Source organism: Engystomops pustulosus, chromosome 5 (genome assembly GCF_040894005.1).
Source record: "Engystomops pustulosus chromosome 5, aEngPut4.maternal, whole genome shotgun sequence".
Lineage (NCBI taxonomy): Eukaryota > Metazoa > Chordata > Amphibia > Anura > Leptodactylidae > Engystomops > Engystomops pustulosus.
In genome coordinates, this window is record NC_092415.1 from 52,178,437 (window position 1) to 52,195,301 (window position 16,865).

The window sequence follows — 16,865 nt, forward strand, 5'->3', positions numbered from 1 at the left end:
TGTGCAGTCCCAGGAATGATGGAGCTTTGCTGAGCTCCTGACTCTTGACAGTAGAGATACTAACCATAACGCGACTTCTGTAATGCGTTAATTAACCCTATATGTCACCGCGTTTCATACTATCAATCAACTTGCAATAAAAGCAAGACCCAATCCATTGTCCCCACCCAAGTATTCTCTATCAGCTGGTAACAAATAAGCTGCAATAGTCTTTCATCAGTGACACAGTGTGGGCGCACATGCCAGGATGAGCTAGACGTGGACTATCAGTACGATTCATCCTTCTCGCTCAAGGGCTCCAGCTACCCAGACAGGAAGGCTGATGTGAGCGCAGACTGGCCACAAGGACAGATAAGGAATGGATGAAGTTACGGGACATCAGATGTCAGCGTCTTCCTTTGTGTCTTAAAAACAGTAGCCGTACAGTGTTGTACTATGTCAGCAACTGATAAGAGCAATGTAAAAAAAAGAAAAGCGCTTATAAACATGGTAGTAGATTTTGATCCTCTTCTCGCAAGGTTGGGGGGGGGGGGTGTTATTTATCATTCTTTAGCAAATGCATAACTAATGGTTAACGCTCTTCAGGCATCAGATTGACTTCTATGGTTCCCCAATAAATCTTTATGGATGTGGTCTAGCAAACTTTGCTATGAAAACACTGAAACAAAAAGGGGAATCAAATAAACAGTGAAACCACAACAAAAGGGAACACCAATGACATCAGAACATAATGCAACCTAAGGCTTCATGCACACATCTGTATATAGAGCTGTGAGCTATCAGCTAGCTAGCTCACGGCCGCCATAGAGATGCATTGAGGGCTCATTTACACGGCCGTCGGCGAGGACGTATATACGTCCCCATAGGCAGCAATGGCCGCCCAGCGGCGGTACTGTGCCACACATGTGTGGGACCGATCCGCACCGCACACCAGGAAAAGATAGAACATGCTCTATCTTTTCCTGAGTGTGCGGCCGTGCGCCGCTATTTCCTATGGAGGGAGGAGGGGTCACCTCCTTCTCCTCTCCAGCACACGGCGGGCATGCCGCGTGTGAATGAAGCCTAAGCATGATGTGCCAAGCACACTGGGGGAGACCCTGCAGAAATTGGCACATTTATTGAAGGTTTCAGACCATTTTTAGGCATTTTTTCAGTTCCTCCAAAAAAGGGGGTGGCTCATTGGTAAAAAGCCGATGCGCTATAAAATTCAATGTTGTGGTGCAATAAACTAGACCAACTAATAAGGAGGTGCAAATTATGACTCACCAGTCTTATACTGCACCAGAGTAATCAACAGAGGTTTTTTTTAGAGAACTGCCTAGTTGTACTCTGCACTGGTCTAATGACCGACACATTAATGAGTTGTGCGGCTGCGCTGCAAAAAACAGGGCAACTTATTCCCTGACCCAACTTTGTGGTGTGTCTGCTCAGCTCACTATGGAGAGGGGAGAGGAGAGCGCTCACCTGGCGTGTGCTTTGGCCCGATGAGCACTCGGACTTGTACATGGAGCATGAAATAGTAAATTGATGATACTGTCACCGCATGCCCCATGTTTACCCTACCCTAAATCATATAAAATGTGTGTAACCAGTATGGTTTGTAACTATTGCTTGTTACTATACTGTAATAAAAAAAATAAAGGCTAAAAAAAATAATAATAATAATAATAATAATAATAATAATAATAATAATAATGGTGTTCATACTCTTGAGATGAATGTTGTCCAAGGCTGTGAGTTTTTGCAGGCCAGAATAACCATCTTATGTGTATTGTGCTATGCAACAAAAATTAAGGAAACTATTTAATAAAAAATACATTTCAAAATGCCTGTTCTTTCTGTTTTATCCTTTAAGTAAGTTATTCCATGTTACTCAATCCATAAGGAACATACTCACAAAAGCTAAACCAAGTGCGATGTCTCTGGGGTGAAAGGGTTCAGAGGAAAAGAAAGTGGAGATTTTTTTGGGGGGGGATATATGGCCCACAATACATATGACAACACAATACATGTCATATGTTTATAAAAGCTGAAAGCTATAAAAAGTACACAGCATGGACTATACAAGAAATTATCCTTATTGCATATAAGTATGTATTTACTGTACAACAACTGGTTAATAACAACATTTAATAACAAATTAAATGTAATTTCAGAATTCTGACAGCTTTCACCCCCCAACCAATCAGGTTAGTTATGCCACTGGCTTAGAGGGTAACATAACTTTTCATTATGCAATATAAATGTTATGACATGAAACCTTTTTCAGTGGATCACCCAATTTTGCACAGAAACACATTTGTATATCACAACAACATTTTGCATGGCATTTTAGCATTTTTGGATGTGTAAATTCTTGTTGATGTTGTGTATTGTGGTTTATATAAATCTGCTCACTTTGACTTATTATTTTTACATCTCTCTTTGTGCATAAACCTCAGCTTTGATGGGAGTTTTATGTAAAAATGTACGTTTTCAAGAATTTTTTTTAATGATTTGTCACAATGTTGCACTAGGGTAGTATGGGGGGTCAACTGTTAATCAAGACAAATGCCAGGTTGTCTGCTTTCAAAAAATATGTAGGTTTTAGGGGTGTCTGTTCAAATTAAATGTGTTTAATCGCTTTATTTTGCAGGTTGTGACTGCCAAAAATTTGTAACTGAAAAGAAGATTTTTGGTTACTTTAGTTTTATTGATTTTATGCTGATTTATTCACGTGAGCATATGACTATGAGGTTTCATATATGTTTCTACATGTTCATCTATTATAGTTAGGAGGTATGAAGCAAGTTATGTATGCATTTTTGAAATAAAATTTTACACTTTGATACAAAATTGCACAAAAGGTGCCTATTCATAAATGAAATGAAAATGAGGCAAGTGTCTGTTTTCAGAAAATTTATGGTTTGTTGGGGTTTAGCTGTTGGGGTTGAGTTTCCGGTTTTATTTGTATTTGTCAAAATTGTAAAAATTGCTCTGTAAAGGGTTAACATACACTAAATGCAGTGCTGCAGTAGATACACAGATGGCGTGATCCCTCCTGCTGACATTTAACTACAGTAGATTTACATAAACTAATGCTCCCTAGGTGGCTAAGTGACCCATGTCTGTACGCATTGTATTTAGCGGTGTTAATTATGGCAGCGCAAGGCTTCAAAAATGATAAATGTACAACAATTCCCTGACGAACACTTGTACTTTACATTAGCTGCAGCCCAACACTTCTACCTAAACAACCATCTCTCTGGAGCTAGAACATGAAACTTTACCTCAGGCTTCACATATGTCAATGTTGCCGAAAAGCTGCACCGCTGGCTCAAAGCCGGCATCTAGAAAATGGGAAGAGAAATAATAGCAAACAGAAATGGAAAGACTGATGGACATTGCAGCATGGTAAATTGCACTGTGCAAGACAGTATAAATAGTGCTATATAATATGTATTGACTGATTAACTATTTCTCAATATGTATGCCAGATAAGATATGTCTGTACTGTACATGCGTTGTTGCTCTTCTTCCTTGGTCTACAGTAAACTCAAGATCATTGGAATAATAATACAATCTACTTTGTCATTTTTATATTCATTAGTGGAATTATACAGTAAAACGGGTACATTCATCTACTTGTGACCAGTAGTTGATTATAATATAGGCGGTTCAGCAATGGCGGATCCTCATATAGGCGGTGTGAGGATCCGGGCCCCATATGAAGATCAGCCATCAGTCTTTAAAAAAAATAAACCCTCACCTTTGGCTTTTTCTCCCCAGTCCTGTGGATCTGTCTTCTCCTTCCGGCCCGGACAGCCTCGACGGGGCCGGGTTTTGTTTTTTTTCAAGCGGCCCCTAATGTGGACATTTCAGTAATAATGTAGGAGGGGCTGTGGACATTCTGTTGAGGGGGGCCCTGCTGTAGACATTTAAAGGGGGGCATCAGATGTGGACATTTCTTTAAAGAGGGCATCTCCTGTGGATATTTCTTTAAAGAGGGCATCTCTTGTGGACATTTCATTAATGGGGGCATCTCCTGTGGATATTTCTTTAAACGGGGCATCTGCTGTGGACATTCCACTAATGAGGTGCGGCTGCTGCTGGACATTTTATTAGCGCAGCAGCTGCATTTCCTACCCTAGGACTAATACTCAAGTCACTTTTTTTTTTTTTTGTGGTAAAATTAGGAGCCTTGGCTCATATGCAAGTATTTACAGTATGAAGGGTAGCTCAGCTACAATGTCTGGGATATAGAGTATATAGGGAAGTACTTATGTCCTAACTTCCGGGCACATATTGGTTTAGAACAAGGGTAGGGAACCTATGGCTCGGGAGCCAGATGTGGCTCTTTTGTTGGCTGCATCTGTATCTTAGACAGATCTTTAATAAATAGTGATGGCTGCTGTGTGCGTCTTAGACTGATCACTGGACACAGGCAGCGATGTTACTGATGCTTACGGCCTTTGTACGACCCAGGTGCCATCGCCACCATCGTCTAAGTCTGGGTCAAAGAGAAGAGCGTGGGAGCAATGAGGAGCTGGCTGCAGGGAGCACTGGTAAGTGAATATTCTTTTTTTTTTGCTGTGACTACCTATCTACTGGGGGGCATGTGCTGTGGCTACCTATCTACTTGGGGCCATGTGCTCTGGCAACCTATCTACTGGGAGTATGTGCTGTGGCTACCTATATACTGGGAGACATGTGCTATGGCTACCTATATACTTGGGGGCATGTGCTGTGGCTACCTATGTACTGGGAGACATGTGCTATGGCTACCTATCTACTTGGGGGCATGTGCTGTGGCTACCCATCTACTGGGGGTATGTGCTGTGGCTACCTTTCTACTTGGGGGCATGTGCTGTGGCTACCTATCTACTGGGGGTATGTGCGGAGTCTACTACTGGGAGGCATGTGGTGGGTGTGAGGATTTGGAGTAGTGAACCCCCTGGACCACTGCGGACAATGAAGTAAGCAGACACCTGGGACCGGAATCTAAGTGGCACCCAGTCTTCACCAGAGCCCGCGGAAAAGTAAGAGGGTCTTGCTGCAGTAAGGTGCCACCAGGTCGTTCCACAGGCTCGAATTCTCCATGGTGGCAGCCATGGTCAAGGTACAGGATCACTTGGCAGCCTCGTGGTCAGGAACAGGCAGACGGTCAAGGAAAGCGGTAATAATGCGAGAATGGGGATGGTGCATGAGATCAGGTCTGGCAGTGAAGGAGCAGAATCAGGAACAGGTCTGGAGTCACAACAGGAGGTCAACACTTGGGAAGGAAACACTGTGGAAATCTTCCTCATAAGCATGAAGCACTAAGATCCGGCGGGGAATGCTAGGAGCTGCTGGTCTTTATATGAACCCAGGAAGTGGGCAGGGCCAATCAGCAGTGCACTGGCCCTTTAAATCTGCAAGTGCCAGCACATGCGCTGGCCATCCGGGACGAGAGCCGGAAAGTGGTGAGTTAAGTGAGCTTGGAAATGGGCGCCGCCACAGAGAGAGGCACGGGTTTGCCTGCGATCCGAGACTTAGATCACAGGGGCACCTGTGACACTGGGACTGCTTTTCTACTGAGGGGCATGTGCATATGGTACAGCTCTTATGGAATAACATTTTAAAATATGTGGCGTTCATGGCTCTCTCAGCCAAAAAGGTTCCTGAACCCTAGTTTAGACGCTGTGGGAGCCCTAGTCGTGTGAACATCCCAGGACCCAAGGGGGCACATCGCCACCCAAACCACCCACTAAATTTTATACTGAGAAGGACCAATTGAAGGTCCAAAGGTCCTGAAAACCATATACTGAATGTAGGCAGAAATTGCCCAAGAAGCTTGATACTAGTACCAGATGCAGGAAGTGAATTCCTCACTTGTAGGTGCTATAATATTCATTCTGCCCAAGTCTATAGCAATCTTGATCTGTCCCGTGTATGACGATTAATCATTGGAGAATTACCTGCAGGACTTCTTCAAGACTGTGAGTTACAGGTGGCAGGTATAGATCTGTGATGGCATTTCCCTGCATTATATTATCACCTCCTTTTTCATGATGGATAGCAAGAACATAGCAGAAGCTGGGAGCCGGAAGGTTGTCTGGTACCTGGAGAAATTGTCAAGGCATTAATAATCTTGTGTGATGTGTAATGGCCACATACATTAAACAAGTTTATGTTTATGAATGAGAGCAAACCGTTCTACATCATAAGAAGGATTGGACTACAGTATGTCCAATCCTTAACCCCTTAGCGCTCTGCGCCGTAGCTGTACTGCGCTGAGTCCCGCGAATAGCGCTCAGCGCAGTACAGCTACTGCGCAGAGACGATACCGGTTCAGCGCTGCACAGCAGCCGAACAGGCATCGTTAGCCGCGGGATTTCAACGGTAATTCGGGGGGGGGCGATCTCTGCTATGGCACCTCTGGGTCCGATCGGGACCCCAGGGAAGCCTGAAGGCAGTGCCTTTAAGATGGCGTCTGTGACGTCATCTTAAAGGCAAAGTGTCAGCCTATGCATCTGCATAGGCTGGCACTACTAATACCCTGCAATACATCAGTATTGCAGAGTATTATCATGAACAAGCAATCATCTGATCACATGTTCATATCCCATGGTGGATCAAGTAAAAAAATGTAAAAAAAAAAATGTTTTTCAATAAAAAATAACTTTATGAATCACTAAAAATGCCCATAAGCCCCAAAACATATAAAGAGACATATAACGCTCAAAAAAGTCTAAATCATAACACAAACCCCACATATATAGTATCACCGCGTCCGTAACAATCCATAGAATAAAACTAAATAACTATTGAACCCATATGATGAACGCCGTAAAAAACCCGCCAAAAATTATGATTTTTACCTATTATATCACACTAAAAATGCAATAAAAAGTGATCAACAAAACATATGTACTCCAGAATGATACTGTTGCAAAGAACAACATGTCCCGCAAAAAAGCAAGCCATCAACCAGCTCTGTAGCCAAAAACGTAACAATGTTATGCCACTTGGAAGACGGCGATGCAAAAATGATAGATTTTTCCCCACATTAGGGTTTTATTTGGCAAATTTAGTAAAACATAAGAAAAAATATTCATGTCTTGTATCCCCGTAATCGTATCGACCCATAGAATAAAGATAACAGGATTATTAGGATATACGGTGAACACGAAGAAAAAAAAAAGTAAAAAATCCAGTACAGAATTGATGCTTTTCTACTCATGACCTCAAAAAAAGTTCCTAAATTTTCAACAATAGGTGATACCAACCCCAAAATGGTAACACTGGAAAAAGCATCTCGTCCCGCAAAAAAAATGCCATCACATGGCCCAAATAACGGAAAAGCGAAAATTTTATAGCCTTCAAAAGTGGGCAACGAGAAAACTAAAATCCTGGCAGCTGCAGGGTGCTCCTTCCCTTCTGCGCATGTGGGGGGGTCGCTGCACTCAGGAGAAATTGTAGAACAAATTTTATGGTGGGTTTTCTAATTTTATCTTTTGGAAATGTGTAAATTTTAGGGCTAAATGAACGTATAACCGACAAAATTTGACCATTCTAAATTTCACCGCCATTTTGATTCAATTACTATGAAGATCTCAAGGGGTTAACAATCTTTGTAAAAGCTGTTTCTGATAGTTTGAGGGGTGCAGATTTGAAAATGGGCTGGTTATATAGGGGGGTTTTAATGCTAAATTCCCAAAACAGTCAATTCTGAAAATACGGAAAATCGCTATTCGATTTGTAGGCGCGTGACATCAAAATAAATTATCCAAACATTTCAAAAATTATGAAAATGTAAAGTAGACAAATGGGAAATGTTATTCGGCAAGTTATTTAGGTGGTAAATCGATCTGCCTGAAAACGCGGTGATTTTGAATTTCGAAAATGGCTAATTTTTATAAAAATTTATCATTTTTTTCTTTTTTTTGTAAATAAACGCAAAACTTATCAGCCAAAATTTACCACTAAAATGAAGTACAACATGTGGGGAAAAAACAATCTCAGAATCGCTTTGATAAGTAACAGTGTTCAAAAGTTATAACCATATAAAGAGACGCAGGTCAGAATCAAAAAAATGGGACTGAGCCTTAAGCTGTAAAATGGCTGGGTCCTTAAGGGGTTAAAGGACATCTACCACCAGGATGAAGGATTTGTAAACAAAGCATACTTGAATGCTAGTGTGTGCCCCCTCTGACAGGATCTGCTCTTCTTTAGCTGCTTATGCTCTTGTTTTTATGAAAAAAAAAGATTATGCAAATGAGCCGAGGGGCTCCAGGCTCAATAGATGTCAATGGAGCTTGGAACCCCTCAGACTCGTTTGGATAATTTTAAATCCTTTTTTCATAAAAACACAAGCTTAAGAAGCTAAAAGAATACCAGAACCTTACAGAGGGGGCACACAGCAGTATTTTAGTGTGCTTGGTTTATAATTCTTCATCCTGGTGGTAGCCCTTTTCTTTATGAAAGACGGTTCAAAAAAAATGTGCAATTGAGCCTGAGGGGCTCCGGGCTCCATTGACATCTATTTAGCCTAGAGCCCTTCAGGCTCATTTGCATAATTTTTAAAACCTTTTTTTTTTTTAAATAAAACAAGAAACTAAAGGAAGAGAAGAATTATATTTGTAAAATGCTATATTATTGTTCATAACAGTGAATTAGAGAATGTGTTTTTGTTATCCTGAGTATATTTAAGAAACTTGTCTTTGTGGGAATACCGCTTTAAGGTCGGCAGGACACAAATAGGCCTGGACATCACACGTTTGCCATAAATGTAATACCTTTTAATGGATCAGTACCCGCCGTCATTTTTAAAGGACTGCTCGACCGATGAAACGGACAATATCGTCTGTTATTCTAGGCCGCTTTTTCCCTTATTCATGTACAAGAAGCCTTAGGGTTAGGACACAGGAAGAGGAATGACAGTTTATCATGGCTTGACAAAGACTGGTAGGTAGATTGGTAGGTAGCTGCATGAATTCTGGAAAACATAGGTTCTCCAATAAGCTGTATGGCCATTAGAATGCAGACTAAGAATGTCACAATCCTGATCCCTATGGCCTAATCCTAATAATTGGAAAAGATACGATCATTGACAGCTCAAAATGATGAGGAAATGAGTCACATGCACAATTCTTTTTTTTTACTACAGTCTGTAATATATTCAGTTATATAAATTTTAGGCAAGGAAAATCCTACAATGAAATGGAAGGAACCACTGGTCTGTATAAAGCTGGTAATTGGATTTAGAGGTCTCCTGGTGGTGTGGAAAGACTCGATGAAAGATTTAGGGCAATGGAAAAAAAAAATAATTTAATTAGGATATAGTTATAATAATTCACTTATGCAGATTAATTGTGGATATTTGAACAAGATTTACATTTGAAAAAGGTAACCTTAATGTATTGTGAACCGGTCTACTCTCGTCTAGAAGCCTGGGCTAATGATAAGCTCTTGGTTCTTCTAGATGTGTGTACTTTGCATTAACATAGATGCTGATAAGCACAATGAGTTTACAATGTGTTATCTCAGCGTTGGTGGAGCTCAAAAGTACAAGGTTTTCAACAATCAAACAGTGATCAGAGCAAAGGAAAATACATAGGAAAGAAAGACTGGTGAAATAGTCACACTGTTATATTGCTGTGGTTATATCATTAACACACTGGTTTTTGGGATATGCTTGGAATGGCATCATCTTCACATGGACCTCTATACTTGGTACAAACAACTGGGAGTTCATTAAAGTCTGGTACATTCAATTACTCTGGATTAATGGAAACAGCTGCTTGGCCATTAATATTTTTTTTCTTTGCATGAGAAATTCTTAAAGCACAAAAATATGTGTTCATCCTTAAAATGCTCAAATGTCTTAGCAAGATTTAGCTCTGTTTTCAGTAAAATAACCAGTAACTAGGGCATACTGCTCCATACAGTCATAATTTAATTCAACAGGTTGGAAAACATGAAGTTCCTGCCAAGATGATCACATTCCAAGGGATATCTGCAATTCCTACTTCATCTGATCAACATGCCAAGTATGTTTATTGCCCTTACCATTAAAACTCAGCGCTTTTATATAAATATGGTACAATAAAAGCAGTCATAATTTATGTATACCCTGATATATAACCTGTCACACAGAACCACTTTGGATGAAAACAATTCTGAAGGCTGGATATGCCTGCTGCTGCCACTACAAGCCAGTTCTGCCTTTATAAATATAAAATAGATACATTCAGGCTGCCATATACAAAGACATGAAATCCAATGCTGGCTAAACATGTACAGATCCAATCTAGGAGACAGGTTTACATACTCCATCAAGCAAATGTAACCACTACCAGAGTTGGTTAATACCGCCTTGGTTTCCCAGACCTCTGCCCTAAGTGCTCTCAGACCTCGGGTACTTAACTTCATTTACTATGGTCCTGCCCTGTGGTTAAGGGGTTCTCAGAACCAGGGCCAGTACTGGGCATACCCAGGCAAGTGCCGGGGCCTAGGGCTGCTGGGGGCCCCACATAAGCTTGCACATAAAGAATCAATAGGAGACGAGGGGGGATTTTTTATAAAATAACCATGACGGGGCTGTTTGGTATGATATACCTTATATACTCGAGTATAAGCCTAGTTTTTCAGCACAAAAAAATGTGCTGAAAAGCCAAACTCGGCTTATACTCGAGTAAAAAAATATATAGGTTTTACCAGGTTATTGTGGTAAAATTAGGGGCCTCGGCTTATACTTGGGTCGGCTTATACTCGAGTATATACGGTACTAGGGAATATTTTAAGGAACAGGAGGTTGTTTTAGTTTTTAAATTTTTTATGCCGCCACGTGAGTTCACTGAGGCTCTGTCACCCAGCGGCCTACTGAAACCTGGAGCCCACCCTGCTGGGAACAAGTTAGCAAATTTCTATTTGACAAAATGGGGGTGGCAGTACTTTGGAACGCTTTAACATATCTAGGGGATTTTGAGACTGTTTTCTCATTACACATTGTGCTTCAAATTAGTTAAAAAATTATATATGATATATTTTTTGTGTTTAGTTATGAAAAAAATGAAAATTTGTCAAAAAGGCTGAATAATGTTTTGTGTATTTGTGTTTTATATACTTTATTACATGTTTATGTGTGATTTTAGAGACTTTAACTTTATTTCATTAAAGGTTTTTCTCTTTTTTTTTACTTTATATACACTTTGACTTAAACCAGAGGTACTCTGATCGCTGGTTCAAGTCCAAGACACTATACTGCAATACTAATGTCAGACCCGGAAGTGGTGTAGCTGCTGGACTGATGGGGCAGCCCTGTGACACTCGGCGGATTTTGGGGCTGCCCTGAAGAGGGTCGGATTCCCCTTAAGTGGCATCAGGGGGGTCCGATCCCTAATGGGAAGACCTTTACACACCAGATGTTAGAGCGGAGTGTCAGCTGGTGACAGAAGCCGGACGTATTGGTATGTCTGGTTGCGGGAAGTAGCTTCACACATGGACATACTATTATGTCGATATGTGTTTAGGGGTTAAACTGTATGCTTTGAGCCAAATGTTTTGGATAACCTCCCACAGTAGTTGATAGGAATTTGGGCCCATTTCTCCTGACAGAACACACCGGTTCTGTCAGGAGAAATGGGCCCAAATTCCTGAGCTATGTTTGTAGCTGCCTTGCTCGCGCCTGTCTTTTTGGCCAAGTCCATAGTTGGTAAATAGGCCTACGCCTCTTGATGTATCTGGTGCGACAAAGGGGGTCATGACTGCTATCATACACTGGCGCAGGAGCGCCGGCTTATGATAAAGCTCCAATTCTTTCAATTGGCGAGCACAAGGACAAATCCATTTCAATGAGCTCACACCCTCTGCTGTGATTCCCATGGCCCTGTGTGTGAGCCGAATGCAGTCTTTTCTACTGTTATTGGCATGAGTGGACCTTACAGGCCGATAATATACCGTGGTCCATTGTTTGCAGCCTTTGAATGCACACACTCATGTGCAGGTAGCCTAAAGTTGTAATGCTGGTGGACTGCTTAGGAGTGTATTCACACAGGCAAGCAAGCTACATGGTCAAAAACGGAAAAGCTTTTATGTCTTTTACTACAATCTTGCTGTAATTATTGGTCGCACAGGTTTATTACATATTTAGGCTATATTCACATGACCGCACACGTGTGGCACCGTACCCCTCCGTAAACAGCGAAAAGATAGAACATGTCTCATCTTTCCCCGTGTGCACAGCCGTGTCTGCATCTCTATGGAGAGAGGAGGGGTCCCCCTTGTCCTCTCCAGCACGCCGGATGTATGCCTGCCCGCACATGTCCGTGTGAATCTAACCCAAATCTATAAAAACCACACAGGAAAAAATGGCATTGATGAATTGTGAATTTCATGAGACAATTTCATGTAAAAGGTTAATATGCAAAAAGAGGTGCAGCACAAGAATATGCAGCTTTGCAAATTGCTCCTATCAGATGCCATACTTTATACATCCTATTAATACCTGCCTGTATTACTGGATATTTTCCCCCTCTAATTCTATCTTTCTTGACGATCCTTCTGTATGCATGGGCAAAACATAAATGGTTGAGCAATCCAATCATCCATGTTTATGGAAAGTATGAATAAACTTCCTTATTGACTATCAGAACTGTGTGTAGGAGTTGTACTTGTAAAACGATATTATTTGTAGATACATGTACAAAAAGATGTTAATATATATTAGCAGGATTACATATGTCTATATCTTTTAACAAAATGGCTCAGTTAACAATCGGGTTTGTGGAAAGTCCCCATTTTCCCATGTTAAGTAGATTTCAAAGAAATGAATGTTATATTCTCTTCGAGGTTTCTGTACACGATCATAAAAGCAATGATCTAAAGAAAGGGAAAGGTAGGATATATTAGGTAGGGGAACATGGTACAGCACGCTTAAAGAATCTGCTGGTGCAATATACCATATTCTATGCAAGTGCTTACATATTTCTGGGAAGGAATATATTTTTACAGTTTTAAAGGAAAAAGGAAAATTACCTGCTGCAGCCTAATTCATCCCCTGATGCTCTTGTCTGTGCTGGAAGATTCTGTGGGTACAGTACCTACTGCCATGAGGACTCCAGAATATGTGTGCTCTGGGGTCTACAGGTCTATTACTATGCTCTGTGGGTCTCCAGTAGTCTAAGTCTGCTCTGGGGTCTATTTGCATGCTCTGGGGTCTCCACAATTATTTGCCTGCTCTGGGGACTCCGATATTATTTGCCTGCTCTGGGGTCTCCGATATTATTTGCCTGCTCTGGGGTCTCCGATATTATTTGCCTGCTCTGGGGTCTCCACTATGATTTGTCTCCACTCTAGTATTTGATGGCTCTGGGGAGGTGGGAGTACAGCTATAGGGGGTCTCCAGTATTTATCGGGTCCATTTGAGCCTCCATTATTAATAGCTGCTTTGGGGTCTCTAGTATTATATGTCTTCTGTGGGATTTCCAGTATTATTTGCCTGTAATGGGTGTCTCTTGTATTATTAGGCAACTCTGAGGATTCAAGTATTATTAGTATGCTCTGGGTGTCTCCATTAATATTACAGTCTATTGGAGGGTCTCTCCTTTATTTTCGTTGTCTGCTCTGGGGTCTCCATTGTCACTGTATGCTCAGCATTTTGTGCTGTACTATGGTTGCTGATGCATCTAGGGTGCTGGTTTCTAGTGTGCCCACTTAAAGTTGAGCAGTGTGACACAGCAGCCCTCGAACCTTAAAGAGGACCTGTCACCTAAATTTTCAGCACTAGGAGCTGCTTACTAAAGTAAGCAGCTCCTAGTGCTTGACCACCCCTAGCCACGACCCAACCCGCCCCCTCATGAATACGTCAGACAGCTTTGCGAGCTGTCCGACAATTACATTGTACCCCGCCGCAGTGTTTGATAGCATTACCGGAGGTTTCCGGTAACGCTATCACTCTAACACTGCGGCGTTTGATAAATTGGGTGACAGGTCCTATTTAAAGCAGATATGCACACCTGCCCTAAAGCATTTTAAAAGACATTTGGCAGAGTAAGTGTAGAGAGAAGCTTTGAGGTGTAATTTTTTTTTTCCTAATGTAGACGGGTTCCTGCTGCAGCCAGTGGTCTTACAATTCAGTGTACAGTATCCATCTATGCCAATGTCATATTTTGCGAAGGGCTTATTAATTCTATAGGTCTCTATAAGTTTTAATGACAGTTTTTCCATAAATCACTGTCATGCGTCACACAGCTTGCATACATTAAGGTATATAGGTGTTACTATGCACTGGAAAGAGCCCCACAGAAAATAAACTTCCTTGTTAAGGTTAATAAATTCTATACCAGTTAACACAGCATTTATTGTTTCTCACACAACAATCAGAGGTCTTTATAAAGTTGTTACGGAGCTCAATTCCCCTGGGTGTTTTATGTGAAATATGCACATAAATGTCAAGGTGTTTCCTTTACTTAATCTTCCTCCCATGGTGACCTGATTTAGCTGGTTAAATTCTCTTAATATTTCTCTCTGTACCAAGGTAAAGCAGTACTTACTATTACAGTAGGGTACAACTCAGCAGCAGCTGTTATCTCTATTACCATTTTTGTTAGTTGTTATCTGACAGCTAGGCACCTCACAGGGGAAGAGAGACTTAATGGGGATATCAAACTAATGAACCATCCTTAACCCCTTATCACCGACACTAGTTTTCAGCTCAATGACCAGACTCGATTTTTCAAATCTGACATGTAACACGATAATTGGTTATAACTTCTGAACACTTTAACATATCCAGGCTATTTTTAGACTGTTTTCTCGTGGCGCCTTGTACTTCAGGTTAGTTGTAAAATTTAAGTGATAAGTTTTGCGTTTCGTTCGGAAAAAAATGTTTAAATTTAGCAAAAGTTTGTAAAATTTCTTCATTTTCAAAGTTTTGAATGTTTCGCTGTCCAGAGAGGAAATAAAACTACCCAAAAAGCTTGATAATTAACATTTCCGGAATGTCTGCTTTATGTTGAGATGATATCTTATGCGTCCTCTCACTTTTCTAGGATGTTATGAGGTGCAGAAGTTTAGGTGCAATTTTTCTCATTTTCATGAAAATCGCCAAAACACACATTTTGAGTGACAACTCAGCTTCCAAGTGACTTTGTAAGGCCTAAGTAATAGTAAAACCCCATAAATTACCCCACTATAGAAACTTCACCCCTCAACGTATGTAAAACAACTTCTATTAAGTCTATTAACCCTTTAAGTGTTTCACATGGGTTTAAACAATATGAACCTGTGTTTTAGAAACATTAGAAATTTTGGGGAAAAAACATTAATTTAGGCCCAAACTGACAGTTTCATAATGAATAAAATGATGAAACGCTCTGCAAAGTTTGATGCCCAATTTCTCCCGAGTGTAGCAGATTTATATTATCACAATGTACAGGCTATAAAATTTAAATTTTTTTGGTAATGTGAACATATGAGGGCTTATTATTTGCTAGGTGAGAAACACAAACAAAATCATAAATTTTTATTTTGGATTTTTAGCACTTTTTTCCACCCTGCTGATCATAATGTAAAACTAATATTATACAGGCAGTCCCCGGGTTACTTACAAGATAGGGTCTGGAGGTTTGTTCTTAAGTTGAATTTGTATGCAAGTCGAAACTGTATATTTTATTATTGTAGATCCAGACAAAAAAAAATTTGGCCTCAGTGACATTTGGAGTTTAAACATTTTTTGTTGTAATGAGACCAAGGTTTATCAATAAAACTTCATTACAGACACCTTACAGCTGATTATTGCAGCCTGGGACTATAGTAAAGCATCCAGAAAGCTTCACCAGAGGTCAGAGAAGTCTGTCTGTAACTATGGGTTGTCTGTAAGTCGGGTGTCCTTAAGTAGGGGACCGCCTGTATCTTTAGTCTCTGATGAAGTGAGAAGAAAACTTTTTCCAGCTGGACATCAGAAGTCAGTTTTTGGGTAAAATATAGCAACATTTATTTGGAATCCATTAAAAATGACACAAATAGTGCATGACACAGCATAAGGAGTAAAAAATAGCGTCAAAGCTTACACGTTTCGGTTATTATACCTTATTCATAGCTTCTGAACCTATGAATAAGGTATAATTACCAAAACGCGTAAGCTTTGACGCTATTTTTTACTCCTTATGCTGTGTCATGCACTATTTGTGTCATTTTTAATGGATTCCAAATAAATGTTGCTATATTTTACCCAAAAACTGACTTCTGATGTCCAGCTGGAAAAAGTTTTCTTCTCACTTCATCGTTGCATGCACCTGTGGCCAAGGTTGTCCGTGCTGGAGTGTCCAGAGTCAAGACCATGTGGATTGTTTGAACGGAGTGAGCTGATTTCACAAGATCTTTAGTCTCTGGTTCACTACGATTACAGTGATACCTCATTTATATAGTTTTTCTTATCTTTGTTCAATTTTACTGAGCAAAACCAATATTTTAGAAAATCACATTGTTTGTACTATTCGACAACTTTTCAGGGCCATAACTTCTGTATTTTCCAGATCTGGTTGAGGGCTTATTTTTTGCGTAAAGACTTGTTCTTTTCAGTCGTATCATATTAAAGCGCATAACTTTTTTTAGAACATTTTTGTGATGGTGTTTTTCGTATGGTTTTTTTTTTACTTCGTTCACCGAGCGGGTTCAATATTGATTTAGATTTATTGTATAGTTTAATACGGACGCAGTGATACCAAATATAGGATTATAGTAAAGCATATAGAGGGCTTCACCAGAGGTCACAGTGGGCAGAAGGGTCCGTCTTTAACTAGGGGTCGTCTGTATGTCGGGTGTACTTAAGTAGGGGACCGCCTGTATATGGAATAATTGTAGCTTTGTCTAGTTATGTATACGAGTTTGAGAATTAAACATTT

At 40.5% G+C, this 16,865-nt stretch overlaps 1 protein-coding gene across 3 annotated transcripts in view; it reads right to left on the minus strand.

Annotated features, from left to right (window-relative positions):
- Positions 1-16,865, minus strand: part of SPIDR (scaffold protein involved in DNA repair) — a 259,050-nt gene that overhangs the window by 15,714 nt on the left and 226,471 nt on the right. For all 3 annotated transcript variants that reach the window (XM_072151951.1, XM_072151952.1, XM_072151950.1), the window contains 2 exons: positions 5,937-6,080; positions 3,270-3,329 (listed from right to left, as the gene is read on the minus strand). In XM_072151951.1, coding sequence (XP_072008052.1) covers positions 3,270-3,329; positions 5,937-6,080 — 204 coding nt within the window. The remainder of the gene's footprint in view (positions 1-3,269; positions 3,330-5,936; positions 6,081-16,865) is intronic.